At 36.4% G+C, this 22930-nt stretch overlaps 2 protein-coding genes across 6 annotated transcripts; one reads left to right on the top strand and one right to left on the bottom strand.

The window, feature by feature from the left end:
* Positions 1-571: 571 nt before the first annotated feature.
* Positions 572-4838, bottom strand: LOC104907117 (transcription factor bHLH123). Of its 5 annotated transcripts, none has more exons than XM_010696002.4 (7): positions 3984-4834; positions 3022-3772; positions 2684-2794; positions 2479-2544; positions 1880-1939; positions 1711-1764; positions 572-1522 (listed from the first exon to the last, which is right to left on the bottom strand). In XM_010696002.4, exons 1-7 carry the CDS (start codon positions 4271-4273, stop codon positions 1370-1372), a joined length of 1485 nt encoding a protein of 494 aa, XP_010694304.2. In that variant the 5' UTR covers positions 4274-4834; the 3' UTR covers positions 572-1369. The 5 variants fall into 5 exon arrangements, with proteins under 5 accessions (XP_010694304.2, XP_010694303.2, XP_010694302.2 ...); XM_010696001.4 differs by having other exon boundaries at positions 1874-1939; positions 3022-3769; positions 3984-4832; XM_010696000.4 differs by having other exon boundaries at positions 1874-1939; positions 3984-4831.
* Positions 4839-10878: 6040 nt separating this feature from the next.
* On the top strand, positions 10879-12132 carry LOC109136435 (uncharacterized mitochondrial protein AtMg00810-like). Its single transcript, XM_019252537.1, has one exon. It carries the CDS (start codon positions 10879-10881, stop codon positions 12130-12132), a length of 1254 nt encoding a protein of 417 aa, XP_019108082.1.
* Positions 12133-22930: the final 10798 nt, after the last annotated feature.

Genomic DNA, 22930 nt, shown 5'->3' with positions numbered 1-22930 from the left:
AATTACACTCACTCCATCCTCCTTTCTCTAATTTACAAGAACAAAATTTTAATAAAAATAAATCCTTTAAAGCAACAAGATATGGACCCCTCTAGCACTTCCACTAACATATTCCCTATCACATAAACAAATCTAAAAGTTAGATTTCCAATCCAATGACATCCCCCACATTCACACTCTCTCTCTCTCCCCCCTATTCTGGAATTCAATTATTCCAATTGATCACCCTATATCTATCCCTCCCTTCTTTTTATCTCTATGATCATCATATACGTTGCCAAGTGAGTAATGTTATACATGTGCATATAGAAAGGTAATTAAGGCATTGAGATAAAAAAAAAACATGTAAACTTCAAAAATAATCTATAATGATTAATTTGCTCCATCATTATTTCATCATAAAATGCACAAGTAAAGTTTTGGAGATGATATAAAATCGAAATCAAATTGTATCTATCAATATAAACTGCTTGTAATGACTCTTTATGTACTAGAGAAAAAGGTTGTACTACTATCATACGATTGTACAGTAAGATACTTGCATCAACTTAATTGCATTTAAACCTATATATGACGTATTGAATATCATCATATATATATATAAAGAAAAATGTCAAAGAGTGAGTTTTCTTATCTTTCATTCAATGCATACAAGAAAATTAGTATGTTGTTCAATGAAACCAATTGCATGAGGATTTTAGCACTCCAAAATTCATAAAGTCATGCATTATTCCAATCTATGGAGTGCTAATATCTTCATCCAACACTAATAAGTAAAATTTAATCCTAAACTTCCCATCACTTCCTATCATGTGAAACTCTATCTACCAACCTTAAAAATAGCTAAAAATAATTTAATCATAATCATGCAATTATTACAAAGATTAAGAAGTAATAATTTCTCTTACGCCGTAGCTCTTCTCTTTGCTTAGCTTGCTCCATGGTCCCCAAATATATCCATGATTTTTATTTCTAATCTTTTTTTCTTGGCTAATTCAACTGGTCCATGCATCTTCTCTTTGTCTATCCATTGAATTTGAAAGCCATATTCTTTTGCTTTTTTTTTTCCATATTCACAATTTTTTTTCCTTCATATGATCATCTCTTGCTTCTTCTATCGTCCTTGCTAGTACTACACAGTTAAAATTAAATTGTTGCATTCTCACAAACGTCATCACATCTTTTTCTCTCTTTTTCTTCCTTGATCGATCTCATCAACGACCTATCTTTCTCTTTCAACTTGCATAGGGAGATTCCATCTTTGAGATATATACTTTCCTTTTCTTTTCTTTTCTTTTTTTTTTTCACCAACGTATCAAGAATATGTTCTTAGAAATAATAATAATCTCTATTTGTTTAAATTTTACTTTCATCTAAAAGTTCCTCCAAATGTAGGCGTCCAAAAATCTACTGTCGTTTCATGTGTTACAGGAAAGGTGCTAGAAACTGGTACCAAGCATAATCCTCGGCTCCTTAGATCTTGTTTTGGACCGTCTGGATCGATTTTCGCCTTTTCGTTACTCTACATTAATGTTCATAATAATCACATGAAATTATTAATGAAGAACATACATAAATAAAGCTTTTTTAAGATTTTTTTTCTTATTAGTTAAATATAACAAGTAATGTGAAACTTCCCACAATGAAAAGTGTAGCGAGTATTATGAAATGGAGGGAGTAGGAATAAGAAAAAAAAAAGAGAATATATACCTGTTGATGTTGTTGGTAGGAGCCTCCACTTTTCAAGTATGGGTTGCTTAAAACCTGTAATATGCCATGAAAATGTTATTTATATTATTAGAATAAGTGACACTTTTTTGACCTATTTAATAATTTTCATTTCTTTAAGTAATTATACAAAAAGATAACTTACACTGACTTGTTCATGGAGGAACTTGATATACTCAATGGCTTCAGAGAGGACTGACGCAGTATCAGTCTGAAAAAGGTAGAAAAAGAAAAAAAGAAATATACCATGATTCATATATGGACCAATATTAATTAGTGTGCACTGAGAAAAAATAAAATTAAAAAGCCTAAAAGTAAGCTTTTTTCTACCAAAAATTGATCGAAAAAAAAAAGAATGACATATGATGAATCATCAATCAGTGCCATGCTTAGCTCTTTTGCTAAAAGTAAAAATTAAAGCTGAAAGAAACGGTGGGAATTTCAGCACCACATAAAATTTTATCCTATAGTATTTCATAACTCTAATTAGTATAAGTTTAACTCCTCTATAACATTAATAGTAAGTCTATTATCATCCGCAAGGATGTTTTAGGCTGGCCTCCTCACTGAAAGAATCTGCGTAAGTTTTTCTTTCCTCATAAAAGAAAATAATAATAGTAGGTCTAAGAAAATGACTAAAACGATAGACTAATTAACTATATGATGAACAAGATGATATGAGAATAGAGTACAGTGTGAAACTTTTTTTATTAAAACAAAAAATTGATTCATCTTTAAAATTTCATTTACCTTTCCGAAAGGTGAAACTAATTGTTGGAGCGCAGTGATTCTGTCCCCCATCTTCTCTTTTCTTACCTAGTAAAAAGATTTTCACACAATCAATCAATAACGTAAAATACACTTAGTTACTTAGCCAAATTTTTCATCAATATGTTATTTGAACAAATTAAACAAGATATTGCCCTAATTATACTTGTTAAGAAATTACTAATACCTTAAATGGTGGTAAAGTTGATGAAGCACCATCGTTTCTTGCTCGTTTAATATTATTCTCTGAACCACTCTTTTTTAACATTGAGCTTGTATCTCTTACCTCCATTGTAGTCTACAATAAAAACTAGAATAAGAATACAAAAACAAATTTGGTATAACATTTTTTTGCAATGCAAAATTGACTGTTGTAAAGGTAATTCTAGTTGAAAATATATTGTCCCATTAAGTAAAGTTTTCCCTGGTAGGCATAGATACTATCATGAAAACATACAACAACATAAAACAAAGGAGAACAAAAAAAAAGAAGCCGTTATTCAATCGAAACCCTAATTCAATTACCTTTGGTTTCTCTTCAAACGTGGGCATATTAGGCAATTGGCCTGCTTGCAACGACGAAAAGAAGGTTGGCCTAACATCATTCAATGGGGTGGAAGTACTCCAGTAAGGCGCGTTGTTCATGAATTGAAGTTGTTGTTGTTGTTGTTGCTGCTTGGGAGAGGTGGCTCTAAGAAATTGAGGCACTTTTGCCCAAGGAGAAGGCAATTGAGATTGTTGATGATGATGATCATTTGCAACTCCCATACCATAATAATTCTGTTGATAATTAGTATTAATATGTTGTTGTTGTTGTTGTTGTTGTTGTTGTTGTTGTTGTTGTTGTTGTTGTTGTTCTTGTTGTTGATGGTTTTGATGTTCGGTGCCCATAAGACCTTGTAAGATACTCGAAGGGCTACCAAAAACTGAGCTTGATGAAGAAGAATCGAGCTGAAAACTTGATGGTGCGTTTAACCCTTGGCAAGTAACCGTGCTTTCTATTGAGCTACCATTAGGAGAAAATTGTGGTTGATTATCCAAGGAAAAGCCGCGGCCTAGTTGCTTAAACTCCGAGCTCGAATCTTCGTTGCTCGGAAATAGCTTTTCAGGCCTCCATTGATGAAGATGAGATGAATTATTACCACCAAACAACACTCCACCTCCTCCTCCTCCTCCTCCTCCTCCTCCACTCGAATCTTGTTGGAAGTTCGCGTTTAGCCCTATGCCCTCTTGCAGCATAGACCTAAAACTATTATCAGCTTTTTCCGGGTTTCTACTACAACAAAACAACAAAAAAAAAAAAAAAAACAATAACTCTCATAATTATCATGTTTGAAATTAAAAATTGTTGCAAGTCCACTTAGTATAATACCGTACTCTTTACGATTCTCCATAATTTTCGGGATTTAGCGTATAATAGTAAAGACAAAAACTAAATTTCTTCATCTCATAATTAAGGGTAATTTAGTTGTCATTGTATTACTTACAGTATAGTAGTAGTTTGCTGCTGATTCCACTCTGCCATGGCTTGAGAAGACAAGCCAAGCCCCACAAGCTGAAGTGACGAAGCGTCCATCTTAGTGTCTACGGCTGTTGGCCCATCAGTCAACCACCCGTACGCGGTTCCACCACCGCTATTGGCGAGGGTGGTTGTAGAGGAAGTTGAGGAAGAGCCACCACCAGCACCACCACCACCACCACTGCCGCCGTCGAATCTACTTCTATTAGTAGTTGGAGAATCCCACCAATTTGGTCCTCCACAATATTCTTCAGCCATATATGTTGTTAATGTTGATGAATATGGTATATGTATATATATATATATATATATGAATATATAGACCTTGGTTTATATTCTCAATCTTGTAATAGTACTATAGTATTAGTACAACTAAGCTTGTTTTACAAGTGATATATAGGTTTGATGAGTGAATATGTAGTATGTTTCTTTTTCTCCTTAATATTGGAGGTAATAAGTTTTGCTTAGGTTTTGAAAGGGTTGATGATAAAAATGAAAAATTATGAAAGACGGTCCGCTACATCTGACCACATATTTATATTGCCGACTTTATACCCTCTGGGGGTGAGTGTACGATAGAAAGCAAGAGATGGATGTGGTTGACGATTCAAGGAGCTTGTAAATTTTTTTTTGTTTTTAGTTTTTTCTATTGAAGGTGATCATGAGATCAAGGAAAGGTCATTTTGAAATGAAATTCTCTGACTTTTGTAAAATATTTTTAAACGATGGCTAGCTAATGATGCTTGATTAGCTTAATTAAATATTTTTGTGCTTAATCTTATAAATTTAATATTGCAATATTTATCTGTTTAAGCTTGTTAGTAGTCAATCAAAGGGTGCCACTAAAGAGATAGTTTTCTGTTTTGAGTCATTGATTAAAGACCTAATACTAGTGAGTTATATATATATAAGAAAAATATATAATTGTCTCAAAAGATAAAGAAAAAGAGATAAAGAAAGGGGTTGTGTAAAATGGCCAAGTTAGCTAATAATGAGTGCAATTCTTTTTGGATGCTAATCATGAGGTACTAAATTCAGAAAATAAGCATCTGCCTTCTGTAAAGTGCTTGTTATAGTTTTCTCTATTGGTGTTTTTTTTGTAGATTTGAGGTGAGATGGATGATAGGTAGACATTACTTCATAAGATGGATGAATGGATGATCAGGCTGAGAAATAATTGATGGTGCTACTTGTCACTGTTTTTTACAACAATTTGTTAGATAATGTAAAGGAATTGGATAATCTGATCTAGGGTACTACAAAGAATCTTAATTAGAGTATGAGATGGAGGTGAAATTTTAGTATTGGATGAGTTACTATATAGTTTTTTTTTTTCTTTTCCTATGTGATGAGAATCTTCTCAAGTTAGTAATTTCCTACCCTTTTCAATTTTATATGTTCTCTTTTTCAATTTTGCGAAAAATAATGTTGATCTTTTGTAAATTAAAGATGAAAGAAAATGTGACAATAATGGTTACATTTTACATATATATGCTCTTTTTTCGAATTATCCAAACCTTCTATCGAACAATAAGGGTCGTCTTTTCAAATAAATAGTTGAAAATGTAATTAATAAAATTAGATAGATATATATCTATTATATGGACCATCAATACAAGTAGTACTTAGGTTTCAATATATATTTTATTCAAAAATAAGCATAATTGCAAATATAGATATAATATAATCTTTGAGAATAACTTCAATCATAATTGTATAATCAATTATAACAATGCATATTGTCGCAACTAGTCGATCAGGAGCAAAATTAGGACATAAATAGTTATGTCAATTTTTTGGTGAGAAAGTGAATACATTTCAAAATCCAATATGGGGAGGGGATCGAGTACAAATATAAGACTAGCTATATCAAATCTTATTAGATGTTTATAAGGTCTCAAGTATATTTACATAATTATCTTCCATGGCTAGGTATTGTAAACTTTTAATATAGGACAACGACCTACAAAATATGTGATTTAGGACTTTAATTTTGGATCTCTTTCCTGAGTAGTGATGGCCACTGGTGCGGGCTGAACGGGTCGGACCGTGGGTCGTAGTGGGCTGGGATGAGATTTCACGGCCAAGGACCGGACTGTGAAATTCATGGATTGGGCAGGCTGGTCAGCGGGCTGAAAAATCTTGGCCCAAACCGGTCTGTTATCGATTTTCACGGTTTGTAGGTTTGGTGGGCTGGACCGGGCTGACGAGCCGGCATGAGAATTTTTTTGAAAAAAAATTATTTAATCATTGAAATTACTCATTATTGTTACATAAAATCTTTAAAATGAATAAAAATATTTATACAAATATTAATATTCATGAATAATTTCATTATTTTTAAATTTGATTGAATTATAATATATGCAATTTGATTAAAATATATACAATTTGATTAAAATATACACAATTTGGTTCAATATTTACTTGGATTGGGCTGGTCTGGTTCATGTTTCGGGTTGGACCGGTTTCATGGTCCAGGTTGGGCGGTTTTAGTAGTGGGCTTTAGCGGGCTGGGCTCAAGAAATCTGGCCCACGACCCACCAACCAATTTCACGATTCGAGCTGGACTGGATCGGGCTTTTTGTTGGCCCGGCCCACACAGCCCACGAAGTGGGCTGAGCTGGATTGGCTGGATTGGCCTGCACTGTTGGCCATCTCTATTCCTGAGCCAAAATTTCCGGCCAGATAAATCTTTATTTCCATGGAAAGTAGCGCTCTAGTATTGGGGCTATGAAGTACGTCATTGCATTAGACTTATTTCCTTGCACGAAAGATAGTTAACAAGAGACCTAAAAGTTATATACTTTGTTTAGCTACGTTTGGTGTTTCTTAACATTAACACTTAAAAGGCGAAAATAGTCCTAAATCATGGGAAACCAATATCTTGTAACATGGAAATTGTCGAATAAAAGATCTTAGAAGTAAATTTTTTTTTTTTACCGTAAGTCCCTAACTTTCCCCAAAAAAAGCAGAGTTGAAGATTGTATGCCATTTATAATATACTAAATTTGAATACTCTTATGCTTAATCATAAGGCTTATTGATGCTCATGTGCTCCTCTGTTTCTGACACACACATAGAAACACAAAAAAAAAGAGAGAGAGTTAATCTAGCATGGATCTTATATTCTCTCAATGATCTGCAGAGTTCATTTCTTGCCTTTCTCTGCCAGTTACAGCCACTTCCTTTTTTACTTTATCGTTTCATTGATGATAAAGCATTTATCATTAGCACTTACGTAGTTACCTATAAACTACACACTAGACTAGTAGTTGGCTCGTGTTACCATGAATAACTTTGAGCATCCAGAATTGAGATATATATATTGTGACAAATTCAATAATAATTTATATAGTCGGTTTGCAAAAATATAACATCTCCCAACCTGCCTTTTCTCAATCATGTCTAGAATTAATTATCTGGCTCTAAGATTACCCTAGTACGGGGTTAGTTCAACGAGTCGAAGTCCAGGGGTGAAATGCATTTGTTGGGGTTAGGGGGCAACGCCGAACTCTTCGCTATATGCTATTTAGTATATTGAGTGTATTATAGTTTTGGGTTTAGATCTGTTTAGGTTAATTAGTAGAGTACTACATAAATCCTATAATTAACTTCTACCACCATATTCTGTAATCTGTACACTCTCTCCTAAATCTAATATAATCGTTTCTCTTCTATCTGTGGATGTAGCTAATACATTGTTAATTAACTACGTTAATTTCTTGTGTCAATTATTCATTAATTTTTGCTTCGTTATTTGCATCTATCACAACATCTTATTTCTCTTAAAACTCTAATTTCTTTTTCAATATAAAGAGTTAATGTCAAGGGACCAACTCAACCAAAAGCTTAAGCTGATGGTTGAGTTGGTCCCTTGACATGGTAATCAGAGCCTAAACCCTAGCCACCTCTATCTACATTTTTTTTTTTCTTTTCTTCTCTCCGTCCACCATGACTGGCGACGGCAATATCCCTACCGCCACCTCTACTCCCACTTCGGCGTCCCCTTACCACCCAGCGATTCATGTCGCTTATCAAAAGGCTATTCCCATCACCCCTTCGATGGAGAAGCCTCAATACAATGCATGGGCTACCCTCTTCTGCAACACTACTCGCGCATATCAAGTGTTTGATCATATTGATTCTTCTGTAAAACGCCCTGCCGAGGTTGATGATGAATTATGGGGTCGTCTTGACTCTCTTGTCCTTCAATGGATCTACGGTACCATTCACGAGGATATCATCCTCGCCAACCTTGATGAAAAGGCCACGGCTATGGTGGCATGGGGTAAACTCCGCGACCTTTTTCACGACAACAAAGGTACCCGTATTGTGCATCTTGAAAATCAGTTTGGCACCATTAAAATGCATGATTACTCTTCTACTACTGCATTCTGCCAGGCCCTCAAATTCGTGGCCGACCAACTCTCCAGTTTGAGCCACCCAGTCTCGGAGGAACGCTTAGTTCTCCAACTCGTCGCCGAGCTAACCGACGATTTTGACACGGTTGCTACTTTCATCCAGCAATCTCAACCCCTGCCATCTTTCCAGAATGCCCGGTCCATGCTGGCCCTTGAAGAGACTCGCCGGCAAACCTCCCGCAAAACCGCCACGAATAATCCCACAAACACTGTTCTTGTCGCTGCTGAAACTGATGTGCCCACCGCTCCTCCGCCACCGCGCCACCAGCAACACCACCATTCCTCTCGCGGTGGTCGGCAGGGCAATCGCCACCCACGTGGTGGCCGCGGCAGGAGCCAGCGCGGGGGTCGTGGCCATCCTTACTCTTCCGGTAACTTTTCTCCCTTCTTTTCTGGTTTGAGTAATTCTCCATTTTTTGGGCCGTATAACCCTTGGCAGCCATACTGGGCCTACCCTCCCAGCCCATACCCTACTATGCAACCCAGGCCTACTATGCCTCATTCTCGCCAAGCAGGAGTATTCGGTCCAGCTCCTGGATACCCCGGCCCAGCTCCTGACACGGCCCAGCACGCCCTTATGGCCTCGACCGCAGATCAGCCCCCTGTGGCTACTGAACTTCCTCAAATGTTCAATGCCATGAGTCTCCAACCTCCTGATGACAACTGGTATTTTGATACGGTGCCTCTACCCACCTCATGAATGATCCAGGTATTCTTCCGACTATTTCTAATTGGCGTAATTGTACTTCTCATATTATGGTTGGTGATGGCTCCCTCATCCTAGTTACTGGGTCCTGTACCTCCTCCATGCCTTCCCCACACCCTTCCCTTACATTACGTAATATTCAATGTGCCCCCACTATTGTCAAAAATCTTATTTTTGTACGTCGTTTCACTACTGATAACCGTGTATCTGTTGAATTTGACCCTTCTGGTTTTTCTGTGAAGGATTTGAGTACGGGGAACATTTTGACGAGGTGCAATAGTTCTGGGGATTTATATCCCTTATCCGCTTCACCAGCCACTCCTTCATCTGCTTTTGATGCTCTCTCTCCTACCACTTGGCACAATCGTCTAGGCCATCCTGGCACTGCCATTTTAAATTTTCTTCGCATTCAAAATTGTATTCAATGTAATAAATTGAATCCCTCTCCCCACTTTGTCATGCTTGTCAATTAGGAAAACACTGTCGGTTGCCTTTCTCCTCATCTACTAATGCTACTTCTGCTCCTTTTTCAATAATCCACACTGATTTATGGACTTCCCCTGTTATTAGTCCTACTAGATATCGCTATTATTTATTATGCTTGGATGACTATTCTCACTACTTATGGGTTTTTCCCGTCAAATCTAAATCTCATGTCTTCTCCACTTTTCGTCTGTTTCTTGCTCACATTAAAACAGAATTCAATTCTACAATCAAAACAATACAATGCGATAATGGCACCGAATATGTTAAACATGAATTCACAACTTTTTGCAATAACCATGGCATTGTCTTCCGTCATTCTTGCCCATACACATCTTCTCAAAACGGCAAAGCCGAACGTATGATCCGCACCACAAATGACGTCGTTCGGACTCTTCTCTTTCATGCTTCACTCCCACCCTCCTTTTGGGTTGAAGCTCTACATATGGCTACCTACCTTCTAAATATCCGCCCCACAAAACTTCTACATTACCTCACTCCTCTCCACCTCCTCTATAATCGCACTCCCTCTTACTCTCATCTTCGCACCTTCGGGTGTCTTTGCTATCCCAACACAAGCTCCACCATGAGTCATAAACTTAGCCCCCGTTCCACACCTTGTCTCTTCCTTGGATACCCCTCCAATCATCGTGGGTATCGTTGTCTAGATCTCTCCACTAAGAAAATTATCATCTCACGTCACGTCACATTTGACGAATCTCATTTTCCTGTCACCAAACTTCACTCTCCCCTCCTCACGGACTATGACTTCCTTCGTCCTCCTGTTCCCTCGTCCGTATCCTCCTCGGGCCTCTTCTCCCTTCCCCCTCCCTACTCCCACACCTGCTTCCCCTCCCCCTGCCCAGGCCCAACCATTTGTCCCCCCCTCATTCGCTCCAACCCACACAAATCCCTCCTCATCCCCTGCTCCGCACACTTTCACCTCCCCCCCCAGCCAACCCACCCGTCTGCCTCGCTCCTCCCCCCAGCTCACTACACCTCTGCCCAGTTCACCCGACAGCCCCCATTCCCCGCCTCGTCCCCCTCCTAGCCCCATAAACAACCATCCCAGCCCCCCTACCCGTCCCCCGCCTCCACCGAGCCACATTACCACTCGAAGTCACCACGGCATCTGTAAGCCGTATCCATATCGTGGCCACCGATTTTTTAACACTCTCACCCCACCATCTCTCTCTCCTATTCCCCGCTCCCACATTGATGCCCTTCAGGACCCTTACTGGAAAGCCGCCATGTGTGATGAGTATAATGCGCTTATTAAAAATAATACTTGGACTTTGGTTGAGCGCCCCCCAGGTGCTAATGTCATTCGTTGCATGTGGTTGTTTAAACATAAATTTTGTTTTGATGGGACCTTTGAACGTTATAAAGCACAGTTGGTTGTTAATGGTAAAAATCAAGAGGTTGGTATTGATTGTGATGAGACTTTCAGTCCTGTGGTTCGTCCTAACACTATTCGCACTGTGCTCAGTCTTGCAGTTTCCCGCAGGTGGTCCATCCACCAACTTGATGTAAAAAATGCTTTCTTACATGATAACTTGCAGGAAACTGTTTATATGTTTCAGCCTCCAGGTTTTCAGGACTATACTAAGCCCAAACATGTGTGTCTTCTGCAAAAATCTCTCTATGGTCTTAAACAGGCACCGCGGGCATGGTATCAACGGTTTGCCACTTACATCCTCTCCATTGGCTTTGTCAGCAGCAAGTGTGATCCGTCTCTATTTATTTATCGAAATGGACAGAACATGGCATATCTTTTATTATATGTGGACGACATTATCCTTGCCACTTCTTCTGATGATCTCCGCACCCGCATCATTGCTCTCCTACGGGCCGAGTTCGCCATGACTTATCTGGGCCCCCTGTCCTATTTTCTTGGCATTTCAGTCAAGCACACTTCACAGCACATGTTCCTCTCTCAGACTAAATATGCCGAGGAGATTCTCGCCCGTGCCCACATGTCTTCCTGCAACCCCTGTGCTACTCCAGTTGACACTAAGGCCAAACTCAGCGCCTCCAATGGCCCTCCTATGCAGGATCCTACTCTTTATCGTCAGCTTGCCAGTGCTCTTCAATATCTCACTTTCACACGGCCTGACATCACCTATGCAGTTCAGCAGGTTTGTTTATTTATGCATGATCCTCGTGAGCCTCACTACCATGCCTTAAAGCGTATCTTGCGATACCTTAAGGGCACACTTGAGTATGGCATGCACTATACATGCACTCCCGCCTCCGAACTTCTCTCCTATACTGATGCTGATTGGGGTGGGTGCCCTGACTCTAGACGTTCTACTTCTGGCTATTGTGCCTTTCTTGGTGACAATTTGATCTCTTGGTCCTCGAAACGACAAGCCACTCTCTCCCGGTCCAGTGTTGAGGCTGAGTACCGCGGCGTTGCAAACGTCGTTGCTGAATCATGTTGGCTTCGCAATCTCTTACTTGAGCTTCACTGTGACAATGTCGTCTACTGTCGTCTACTGTGACAATGTTAGTGCTGTTTATATGTCTCACAACCCCGTTCAACACCAACGCACTAAACATGTTGAGATGGATATCCACTTTGTACGAGAAAAGGTTGCCCTTGGTCATGTACGTGTTCTTCATGTTCTATCTGCATATCAGTACGTCGACATTTTCACCAAAGGCCTCCCTCGCTCTCTCTTTTTGGATTTTCGCTCCAGTTTGAGCGTCCGTCCTCCTCCCGCTCCAACTGCGAGGGTGTGTTAGAATACTAAATATGTAAAGATTTTGATGTATATTTAGTTTCCTTGTATATCTCTTGTAACCCTAGTACTTGTAACAGTATATATTATTGATTAATGAGAGTAGCCTCCTCAAGGGAGTTAACCTATTTCTGACAGTTAACAACAACCACAATCCTTTAGTTACCCCCCGGAAGTTAGTATTGGAGTGTTAGTCTTCCTCTTTATAACTTTATTGAATGTTTAGTGAGATGGAACTAGTCGCCATACACGTTTCAAGCGTGTGGTGCGGTTGTTGTTGTGGTATTTTAATATCCGCTGCGTAACTTTTGGTCGAAAATTAGCATTAGCATCTTCGTTGATTTCTTAATCGTTGCATAATATTCTCGTGGATTTAGTGTCATTAATGATTCTTCCCTTCATTAAAAATTTTATTATCTCTTGATTTGGCCCTAATTATTTTTGCTTGCCGGTTTATTTTGGAGGCTCCTCTATATTGGAGGATTGTCAGTCATCCTGTTGATAGAAAACCAATATTCTCCTCAAATATTAAACACTTATTCTGATTTTCCCAACATTGCTCATTCGTACGTGTTCTCAAGATGTTCCTAGTGACAATGATCGTGTATCCCTGCAAATTGGTTACTAGAATTTGTGCGTACGTAATTGGGCAAATTCAACTTTAAAGCAGTGTTTATTCATGCCATAATTATTCTCAAGTTTGTTCCAATTATTTTACCAGTTTTAACTTCTACATTTTCTTCTTCTTTTAGCCTGTCCATTAATTTTTCCATCCTACTTCAATTTTTAAACATTTTAATATGCTCCGTCTTACATTACTAATCTTTACATTTCTATTACAAACATGATCCACTATTATTATATTCTTCCTAAGTTTTGAAGCTTAATTCACCAATAGATGTCCTTGAAATATATTTATACTCCACTAACTATAATCATATCTAAATACCTTTTAAATAATATAACATTTGTTAACTTGTTAATTCTTTTTTCAACATTGCGGCCCTAATAATCATAAGGAATAATGAGATGAAAGGATATATATACTTGTTTATAATAAATTTTCACGCTCTTTAATCATATTTTTGCTAGCCTCAATGCTAGTAGAATCAGAGCCTCCCTCGAGACGATAGTCCCACAAGATGCGAGACCTAATCGTAACATATGATTACAGGCAATGCCAAAAAAGGAAATTTTACCAAAAGAAATCTTTTAAAAGTTAAATTTTGCGAAAAAAAATATTTTAAACCATATTTTGCAGAAAATAACTACAAACGTGATTCTTTTGCAAGATGAAACCTTTTTTCATTTTTCGGTGTGATTTTTGAGATGCATATGAGTGGTGTTGTAGTTAATGAAAATAGGGGATTAAAGGAAGAGATAAGAGCCACCCTATGCATCTCAAAAACCACATTGGAAAATTGAAATAAGTTTCATCTTGCAAAAAAAATTAGGTTTGTGATTTTCTTTTTCTACAAAAAGAATGCTTTAAAAGGTTTTTTTCGCAACATTGAACTTTTAAAAGATTTTATTTAACAAATCTTCCTGCCGAAAAAAACGATGAGTTAGGATAACATTAACGAGTTATGCCAAAGACATCAAGATAACACTAGTGGAAAAATAAGGAAGGACTGCGCTAAAAAAGGCTCTTAGGGCTGCGCTTTTTGACAGCAGTCCTTTCAATAGCAGCCCTTTCAATAGCAACCCTTCACTTTTTAAGTAGGGCTGCGTTTTTTAGGTAAAAGCACAGCCCTTCTAAGCTTGAAGGGCTACGCTTTTTAGGTAAAAGCGCAGCCCTACCAACCAAAAAATAAAAAAATAAAAAAAAAAATTGACATTTTTTTACTCATATATTAATCTCACATTTTCCGACTTTTAACATTTGTATTAAACTTTAAAGCAAACCATCCAAATCCAAAAGGGGAATAGGAAATATGGTCAGGAAAACTAAAACTAAAACAGGAAATCAAAAATGTTATCACATAGAGAATTCTACAATGCAACTAGACCCAAAACAAAACAAAAAAAAAGAACGGAACGAAAATGAATTTAAAAAGGAACAAAAACTAAAATACAGAAGAGAAAAAATTATAGATTTGAAAATACAAGAATATTAATCAAAACAAAGATTAAAAAATTATAGATCTGAAAAGTCAAAAACTGCCTCCAAACATTGACCTAATAATGTTTAAATACGTAAAACAAAACCCTAATACGTAATTAAGTAAATAATAAAATTCGGAAATACTTAAAAATGTCTATTTCGAGCCTTAAACGAACTCGGATGGCTCAAAAAGCCTATAGGTCACAGCATAGCAGTGAGTTTGACTCGTTGGCCCGTTCTGCTTCCGAAAAGGTATCACAATAGGCAATCGGACTCCGTCGGCCCGATTAATGCAAATCATTTCAGGCTTTTTGTCGCGTTTCTAGGAGTTTTTGAGAGAGAAGAGAGGATGAGAGAGGAGGAAAAGGAAGGGAGGAGGGACGTGAGAGAGGAGAGAGAAAGAGGAAAAGGGAGGAGGGATGTGAGAGAGGAGAGAGAAGGAGGGATAATATTTGAAGCCCGCTTAATATTTGAAGCTCGCAAATTTATTATTTCAAATTTTTTTAAGAAGGGTTGCGCTTGTTTTAAAAACGCAGGCCTACATAACAGAAGGGTTGCGCCTTTGAAGAAAAGCGTAGCACTTCACTTAGTAGGGTTGCGCTTGTTAGAAAAAGCGCAGCCCTTCTGAATGTAAAAAGGGTTGCGCTTTTTCTACAAGCGCAGCCCTACTAAGTGAAGGGCTGCGCTTTTCATCAAAGGCGCAGCCCTTTTGTTATGTAGGGCAACGCTTTTGAAGAAAAGTGCAGCCCTTCACTAGTAGGGTTCCGCTTGTAGAAAAAGCGCAGCCCTTCCTTTTTTTTCCCCTAGTGTAGAGTAGTAATATCATTGACGATCAACTACAATTTATTGAGAAGGGTATATATAAGTCGACAATGGAAGTGGTTAACAATGTCCTAATTGTAAAGTACCTTAGAGAGCTTGGGACTTGAAGACAAAAACATCATAATAAGGCGGTTGTTAAGTCCATATTTTACACTTTATTTGGCGCATTTTGAGGAGGAAATTGATTTATATGGTGTTAATTTTAGTGGATTTATGCTTAAATTGTTAAAATTGAATAGAATTGTGAAATTATGTGGAGAACTAAGGATTTTAGGGAACCTCAGGAGCAACATAAATGGAATTGGTATAGTATTTGGTCAGAGTTGGAATTTTACAGGACTCACAAGGTCCAAGGAGCTTAAGATTGTATGCTTTAACGGTCCGTTTGGTAGTCGTTAATAAATTGCGGTAATAGGAATGAATTTTAAGTGTAATTTTATTAGGGAAGCACCCCTAAAATCTCCATGGGGAGGTACTTTTTCTCCATGGGCAAGCAATCTCACTCACAAACTTGTGTTTTTGTCTCCAAGGAGAAGCAATTTTCATTACCACCTACAAGGTGGTATTGGATGGGAATGAAAATTCAAGAAGGAAAGTGGACACTTTAGGATAAATTAGCATTACCATGGGAATGGACAATGATATTTCTCACAAATTTACATATAAATTCATTCCCATTACCATCATTTATGACTAACTACCAAACGAGCCGTAAGAGTTCAAGGAAGCAAAGGAGTTGACAAAGGGCCAGGACTTGCGGACATAACAGCAGTTCGTGGATGAATGCCAAGAGCATACCTCGACTCGCGGTGCGTGGCGCGATTCTCGGTGATGAGCGCATATCATGATGGATGCGGGCTGTGATTTACATTATGTGATATCCCGTTTTCTAGTTTAGTTAGTTTTCGAAAAGGCAAAAGCTAACAAGCGTCTCTAGGGCATTAGATAAAATAACTAATAATGAAAATATTAGATGAATCTAAACATTAATTATAATATACCGATTAACGCATGATTTTGGAATGCATTTCAAGATTTAACGATTTCAGAAAATATATTTAGTGCATATCCAACTGCATGGGGAGTCCGTTAGCAAGATTTGCGAGTAGCTTTTTTGTCTAAAATTGAGTTGAGCCCTAGTATGGGTTGGTCATATTTTGATGATTTTCTTCTAATTCCCATGTTATTGAATTATATACTTAGTGTTTTATAATATTGTTTGTGTGGTCAATGTTGCATCATACTTAGCCCTAGTTTTAGATTATCAATGAAATTTGGAGTTTAAATTAGGGTTTATATCTGCTAGATTGTTATTTTATTAATTAAGTTTATCAACAAAAGTTGGGTCTTGATTTAGATATTTTGTCATTAGTTTGAATTCTCTCATAAAAATAGGTGAGTACTGGAATTGAAAATTGTTGGTCATTGATTATTAACGCTTCTAAGCTATGAAAATAGGAGACCTATATATTAGTTAGGGCTTTTGTTATCATAAAAGTCAGCTTTAGGTGTGAGAAATGACTAAGTCTTTAGTTTTGGTTTGCACTTGTGCTTTATTATTAAGTATTAAGCGCATGTGCAATGCGTGGCCTAGTTTTAGCTAGAATTATCATTTTTTCTACTTTCTCTTCTGTCATCATCTTTCCACCTCACATGCCACTAACTTTCCACCATCTCATCCCTTTTTTCCACAATGGGTAGGATAGTAATGAATCCTGCGATGTATTGGTGATGCGTATATAACGTAGCTTGAGTAGTAAAGTCTTGTGTTATGAAGGCGAAAGTAGGTAAAGAATACTAAAAATCACACGAAGAATTGGTAGTCATTACTAAGAAACATCTCAGTATTTAGTCATTCAAAGCTTTTTTATAATATTTTATTGGTCAAATTATTGTTTTTTATATATAGACTAGATAAGTTGTATTAATATTTTGATTAGTGAGATATTAATCATTTTGATAATTCACTATTTAATTAGTTAATTTAAGTTACTTAAATAAGTTGTGTTACTTAAATTGTGTTCTATATAATATTGGCTTAATTAGAAGAATATAAATAAATTTGGGTAGGAAAATTTAGAAAGAAAATTAGGTTGACAAGAAGGGTGGTAAAAACATATCAAATTTGAGCTTAATTTTATAATCATTGGTGTGTTTTTTTATAGTTAGAAACTGATTTTTTTATATATTAACGTTACAAATTTTAAGAGCTACAAATTACATTGCACTGGATGGAAAAAAGGAAAAGCAAACTCCAGCAGAATTTAGGGAGCCACGTGACCCTTTTCTGTTGGCCTATCAGCAAAGCACTGATAGCATGTGAATTACAACGCACACCATCAGCATATTGAAACCCCTTTCTGGGCCCTACTGTGTCGTTTGACACTTAAAATCAAAAAATAAAAAAGAAAAAAGTAACCCAGCTTCATGACACGTGGCAGAAGGTAATTTGTGGACATCACGCCATCCGAGGAGTCGTTAGTCTGCCAGCAAACCAACCCAAGAAGCTAGACCATGTTTTCACAATGGTAAACCCATTTAAGCTTGGTGTTCTCATTCTAAGACCAACTAAAACCATAAAACTGCTCATGCTCTAATAAAATATCGATTTCATCTAAGCTATAATTGAATAACTGCAATGTGAGTTTTGTTGTTTATCAATACATATTACTAGTGTTGCTTAATCTTAGTATTTTAATTATCATATTAACTGCAGTTTGTCATCTTTTGTTATCAGCTTAGCTTTTAGTTACATAGACTCTTCTTGATTTTGAATTGTGTAGCTGTTTCATAGTCAATAATCAACTAGTGTTTCATCTTACACCTCCCTTAGTTTGACCCATATGTGCTACGACATCATTCACTTGCAATATCAAAATAAAACCTTACTAGCGATCTATATTGTTGCTAGAGTTTAGAGGAGAAGAATTAAACACTATTGGAGAAGTCACCATGTCAACATATGCATAAGGTGTCGATGTTCGATGTCATCAATTTCTCTTCTTCTTACAATGTCATAATAATGGGGAGGCGATGGAACTATGAGATGAAGGCAGTCCCATCGACATAGCATTAAAGAATCAAATTACTAATTAATCACACGATATCGACCTTTCCAGTCTGTGACATAAAGTTAAGATCGATCTTAACTACGTGCTAATCAAACAGTATAAGAGAAAGTTGTCGCTGGAAAGGAACACCAACATAATATAATATTCCTCGAACATTCAATGTCATTGAGTTAAGTGGATACAAAATCAAAAACCAACAAAAGATATCAATTCAGTTTCAAACATAAACTGATTTTTTGTTTAACTTCAGGAGAAAATTCTGAAGGATCGTAGAGCAAGAGTTGGCACAAATCAAGAACACTAGACTCAACTGATTTTATATATGAATTCGTCCTAGAATTTTAAAACATCACATATCAATAATTGGCACAAAATAACAAAAATAAAGACTTGGGGTCAATGAGTAGGTGGGTCGTCAAATCTTTGAGGATAGAGCAAGTGTAGGAAGTTCATATTAGCTTTAACTAATTAGCTTTCGTTTGAAAATACTTATATTAGCTACAAATATCCTCGAAAATAGTGTGCAACAATAGTTCTCAATTTATCAGCGACGAGATGCATAAGTTCTGTTGAGAAAGAAACATATCTCTCAAATTGATGACGCTCATGTATCCTTAAAGTAATAGATATTTAGCATCAAGTATTAGTAACAAGGTAATCATCAGCTTGGCAAAGAAACAATTATAGCAACTAAAGGCAAATGAATGAAATAGTGTCATCAATTTTATAGTTCAACCCCATTCTCAGTTCTAAATGAATGTGAAGCAATATTTCAAGTTGAGGTCTCGATCATAACAACAGGATATGGGTCGACGACATCTAAATAATATAATAAAGAACATCAACATGATAAAGACAAAAAAGCAACGAAAACCTATAAGAATTTTTATGGTCTTTTCATGGACATACAATCTGAAACGGAGGAGCTTATTAATTGTGACCTAAACTTTTATCTATGTGACCTATTTATAAAGATGCATTTTTCTAAGAGAAATAAATACTTTGTAATTGTAGTACTTCGAGCAATAAAATTGGTACATTATCAAATCGATCAATTCATAGATTCTCTTTTTACCTCAAGCAGAAGAGTGATTTCTATTCTTAATAATCTATAAATAGTGATTACATATCTCTACTTTAGTGTAATTGCAAATTACAATGATTTACCAACTGAGTGGATTGCAAATTAAAATGCAAAGCAGATTGAGAAGACGGCAGAGAGCTAAGAAAAGATGGCACAAAACAAGGCTTGGAGGTAGTGTCACCAAATCCCATACATACTAGTCATACTATATACTGACTTTGTTACTACAACTACAACTACAACTAGAATATTTTACCGGGTGCACCTATATTTTTTTGGGTCATCAGAAAATTCGGGTGTTTGAAATCTGACAAAAGTCAACGACTTGGAGATGATGTGGGGTCCACACGGCGCACGCGCGCAAGAGAGAAGGAGACAAGAAGGGACTCGATTGATCGTTAGTCCATCTACATTATTTTCTCTCAGAGTCAGAGCCCGACAGCGACTTCTTATTCTTTCTATCATCATTACATTCCCAATTTTTTTAATGTTTTGGGCAACAGGATTACTCCATATTCTATTACCCTTAGCTATTTTGATCAACCGTCGTCCTCGATTAATTTTCAGTTCATGGTTAGTATAGCGACCGTGTTGCTTTGACACAGCTTCAATTCAGTCAGTTAAGCTATTTTTTTCTCACAATTTCACTTCAACGCAATTCATTTTACTTCAGTTGAGTTCTCAGAAGAGGCTTAGCCCAAAAGAATCGCGTCGTATTTATTTAACATGTTTTCTTTAATACAGTAAAATTACTAACTCCCTTATATATTCATGCAACATTGCAATTTGGTTATTAGTGCATTATTTTGATGATTAGTATCTCAAATTATATAATAGTAAAAAGGAAAAATTGACAATAGAGGTCTGAACTTTGGGTGATAATTTTTAAAAGGTTTGAACTATTGATTAACCTGTGTAGGTCCCAACTTTAGGGGGTCTTAACTTTTAGCGGGCCATAGTGACTTAAAATTGGCATAATAGGTCATCACTTGTAAAACTTGGGTCACATCAGAAGGGTTAATTGAGGGAGGGATGTAGGAACTAGGTGAGATTTTAAAAAAAAAATCTACAGTTTTAAGTCGTCGAGGCCTGCTAAAAGTTAAGACCCCCTAAAGTTGGGACCTACACAGGTTAATCAATAGTTCAGACCTTTTAAAAATTATCACCCAAAGTTCAGACCTCTATTGTCAATTTTTCCTAGTAAAAATTATTAAAATTTTAATATTTTACAATTACATATTATTGAAATTCATGAATAGCCTATATTATAGTAATATTCACGGTCAAGATTGTCAAAGTTTGATATTAGAGTTGTATGAATTATGAAACGGATGAGGCATGAAGTATGAAGTACTTGTTAGTTTTATTATTTACTAAATAAATCTTAAATCAATTTTTTGCAACTTCATCAAATTGTATTCTACGTTTGATATTCTTTCTCCTCATTTTGATACTTGTCTCGACTGAAAAAATATTACTCCATTAAAAAATAGAGAAAATATAGTAAAGAAAATTTTACTAACTTTATTGCTTTATTTGCTCACAGCTTCCCACAATTATTAAATAACTATTACATAAACAAGAGTTTTTCTTTATTTTTCTTTAACATAGAATTATCTCAGTGCTCTTAAGTTATTTGTAATTACCATAAATAGTTGGGTACTGTTTCAACAAAAAACAAGCAATATGAGGTGTGATTAACAAGTGTGCCCTAATAATTCAATGTGTGCTAATTATTGTTGGTCCGAATATCCAAATGGATAATCACCTACAAAACAAGAAGACTAACCCGGAGAGTTTCGAGGCGAACCCTCTTCGATGATTAAGTCAGACGTGTGAGCTAAGTAAGCAAGTGAGATGGAAAGAATTGCAAAATGAATATGTTTATCTTGTTAGAGAAGTTAGCTTTATTATGGTGTCAAGTGGAGTATATATATTGAGGTAGGTTAGAAAGACTTTGGGCCTTTCTTATTTGAGTCCAACTCACACATAAGTTCTTTTGCACTTCATCATATACTCCATCCGTTTCCTATAGATCTTCCCTCTTTTCGTTTAAGTGCGTTTTTAAAAGATCTTCCCTCTTTTACTTTATTCCTTATTTGGAATTTTTTTCCCTTTTTACCCTCTCATGTCCCTATCATATGGTACACCATTACATTATTAATTAAATTTTACTCCCTTTCTCTCTCTTACTTTAACCTCTTTTTATTAAGTCATTTCCCTCTCCTACTTTACCCACCCCACACCCCCACACAAATAGATCCTCCTTAACATTCACAACAAAATAACTTAACATCATATTATATTTAACATTCACAAATCTCGATTTGCACTTAATAAACCTCGAATTATATTTAATCTTGCAGCGGAACAAAATTATTTTTATACGATCCTAAACTTGTGGGTCAGGGCCCACAACAAAATAACTTGAAACCAAATATCATATTTTAGATTACATTACTTGATCCCAAACAAAGAATATTTTATACTAAATAAATACTTGAATACTTCTAGATACATCATCTGAATCATTAATCTAATTACAACTTCATAACCAACTCTTTATTTCGCTCCACATTGAGCTAGCCTCCGACATACACCTGCAAATTACAGGTGAAAAATACAAAACAAAAACAAAACTAAAATGAGCAAAAAGCTCGGTAACTTCAACTTTAGCCCATCAAAACTATTTTGGTTCGTAAACGTTTTCATATACAAAACAAACTTGGAAATTCATTATTTAAAAATATATTTCTATCATAGCTTAATCACTTAACACAAAATGCTAGAAAGTACAGGCTTATAACATAACATAACATAACATGATATTCGACGTTTTCTGGTCTTAACTAAACTTATATCTCGATCATATCTCTCCACATGTACCTTGCCCACTTTTCATTTCAGTTCATAAGTTAAGCCAACTAAAACAATTAAGAAATCATTTCCTCATTATCATACTTAAATCATATTCCAAGAAATACAAATATTTTCGAACACTTCCAATCACAGAACAAAATCATATTCCGGAAATCCACACATGAAGATGCATCTATAACCATGGTCATGACTATAAACGATATATGATATTTAAAATTCAATATAATGCACACACATGCCCGGGCTGGAGAGGGAGATCGTGGGGTATAGCCTGAACTTCCCCGAGGACGAAAATCCGAAGAACGGAGGGATATGTTAGTCTCCCCAGCTCCGGAGCCGACTCCGAGGATATTCACCTCAACTAAAAGATCATTCTTGGCTTTCTTCACAGACTCCTTCTCACCTTGGGCCTTAGCCAAGACCTTCTCGGTTTGAAACATCAAATGGGCTGTGTTTTGCATTTTTTAAATATATGAAAACGACGTTGATGAAATTAGGCCATTATCAATTCAACTCATTTCAGTTCAGTTCAGCCCAAAAGAATAGAGCCTTAGTAGTAATTGTTGAACTAATAACTTTTTAATAATTCTTATGTCC

This window comes from Beta vulgaris, chromosome 4 (assembly GCF_026745355.1).
Source record: "Beta vulgaris subsp. vulgaris cultivar EL10 chromosome 4, EL10.2, whole genome shotgun sequence".
NCBI classification, from domain to species: domain Eukaryota; kingdom Viridiplantae; phylum Streptophyta; class Magnoliopsida; order Caryophyllales; family Amaranthaceae; genus Beta; species Beta vulgaris.
The sequence above is the reverse complement of the archived record's forward strand: the minus strand, read 5'-3'. Positions and strand labels throughout refer to the sequence as shown.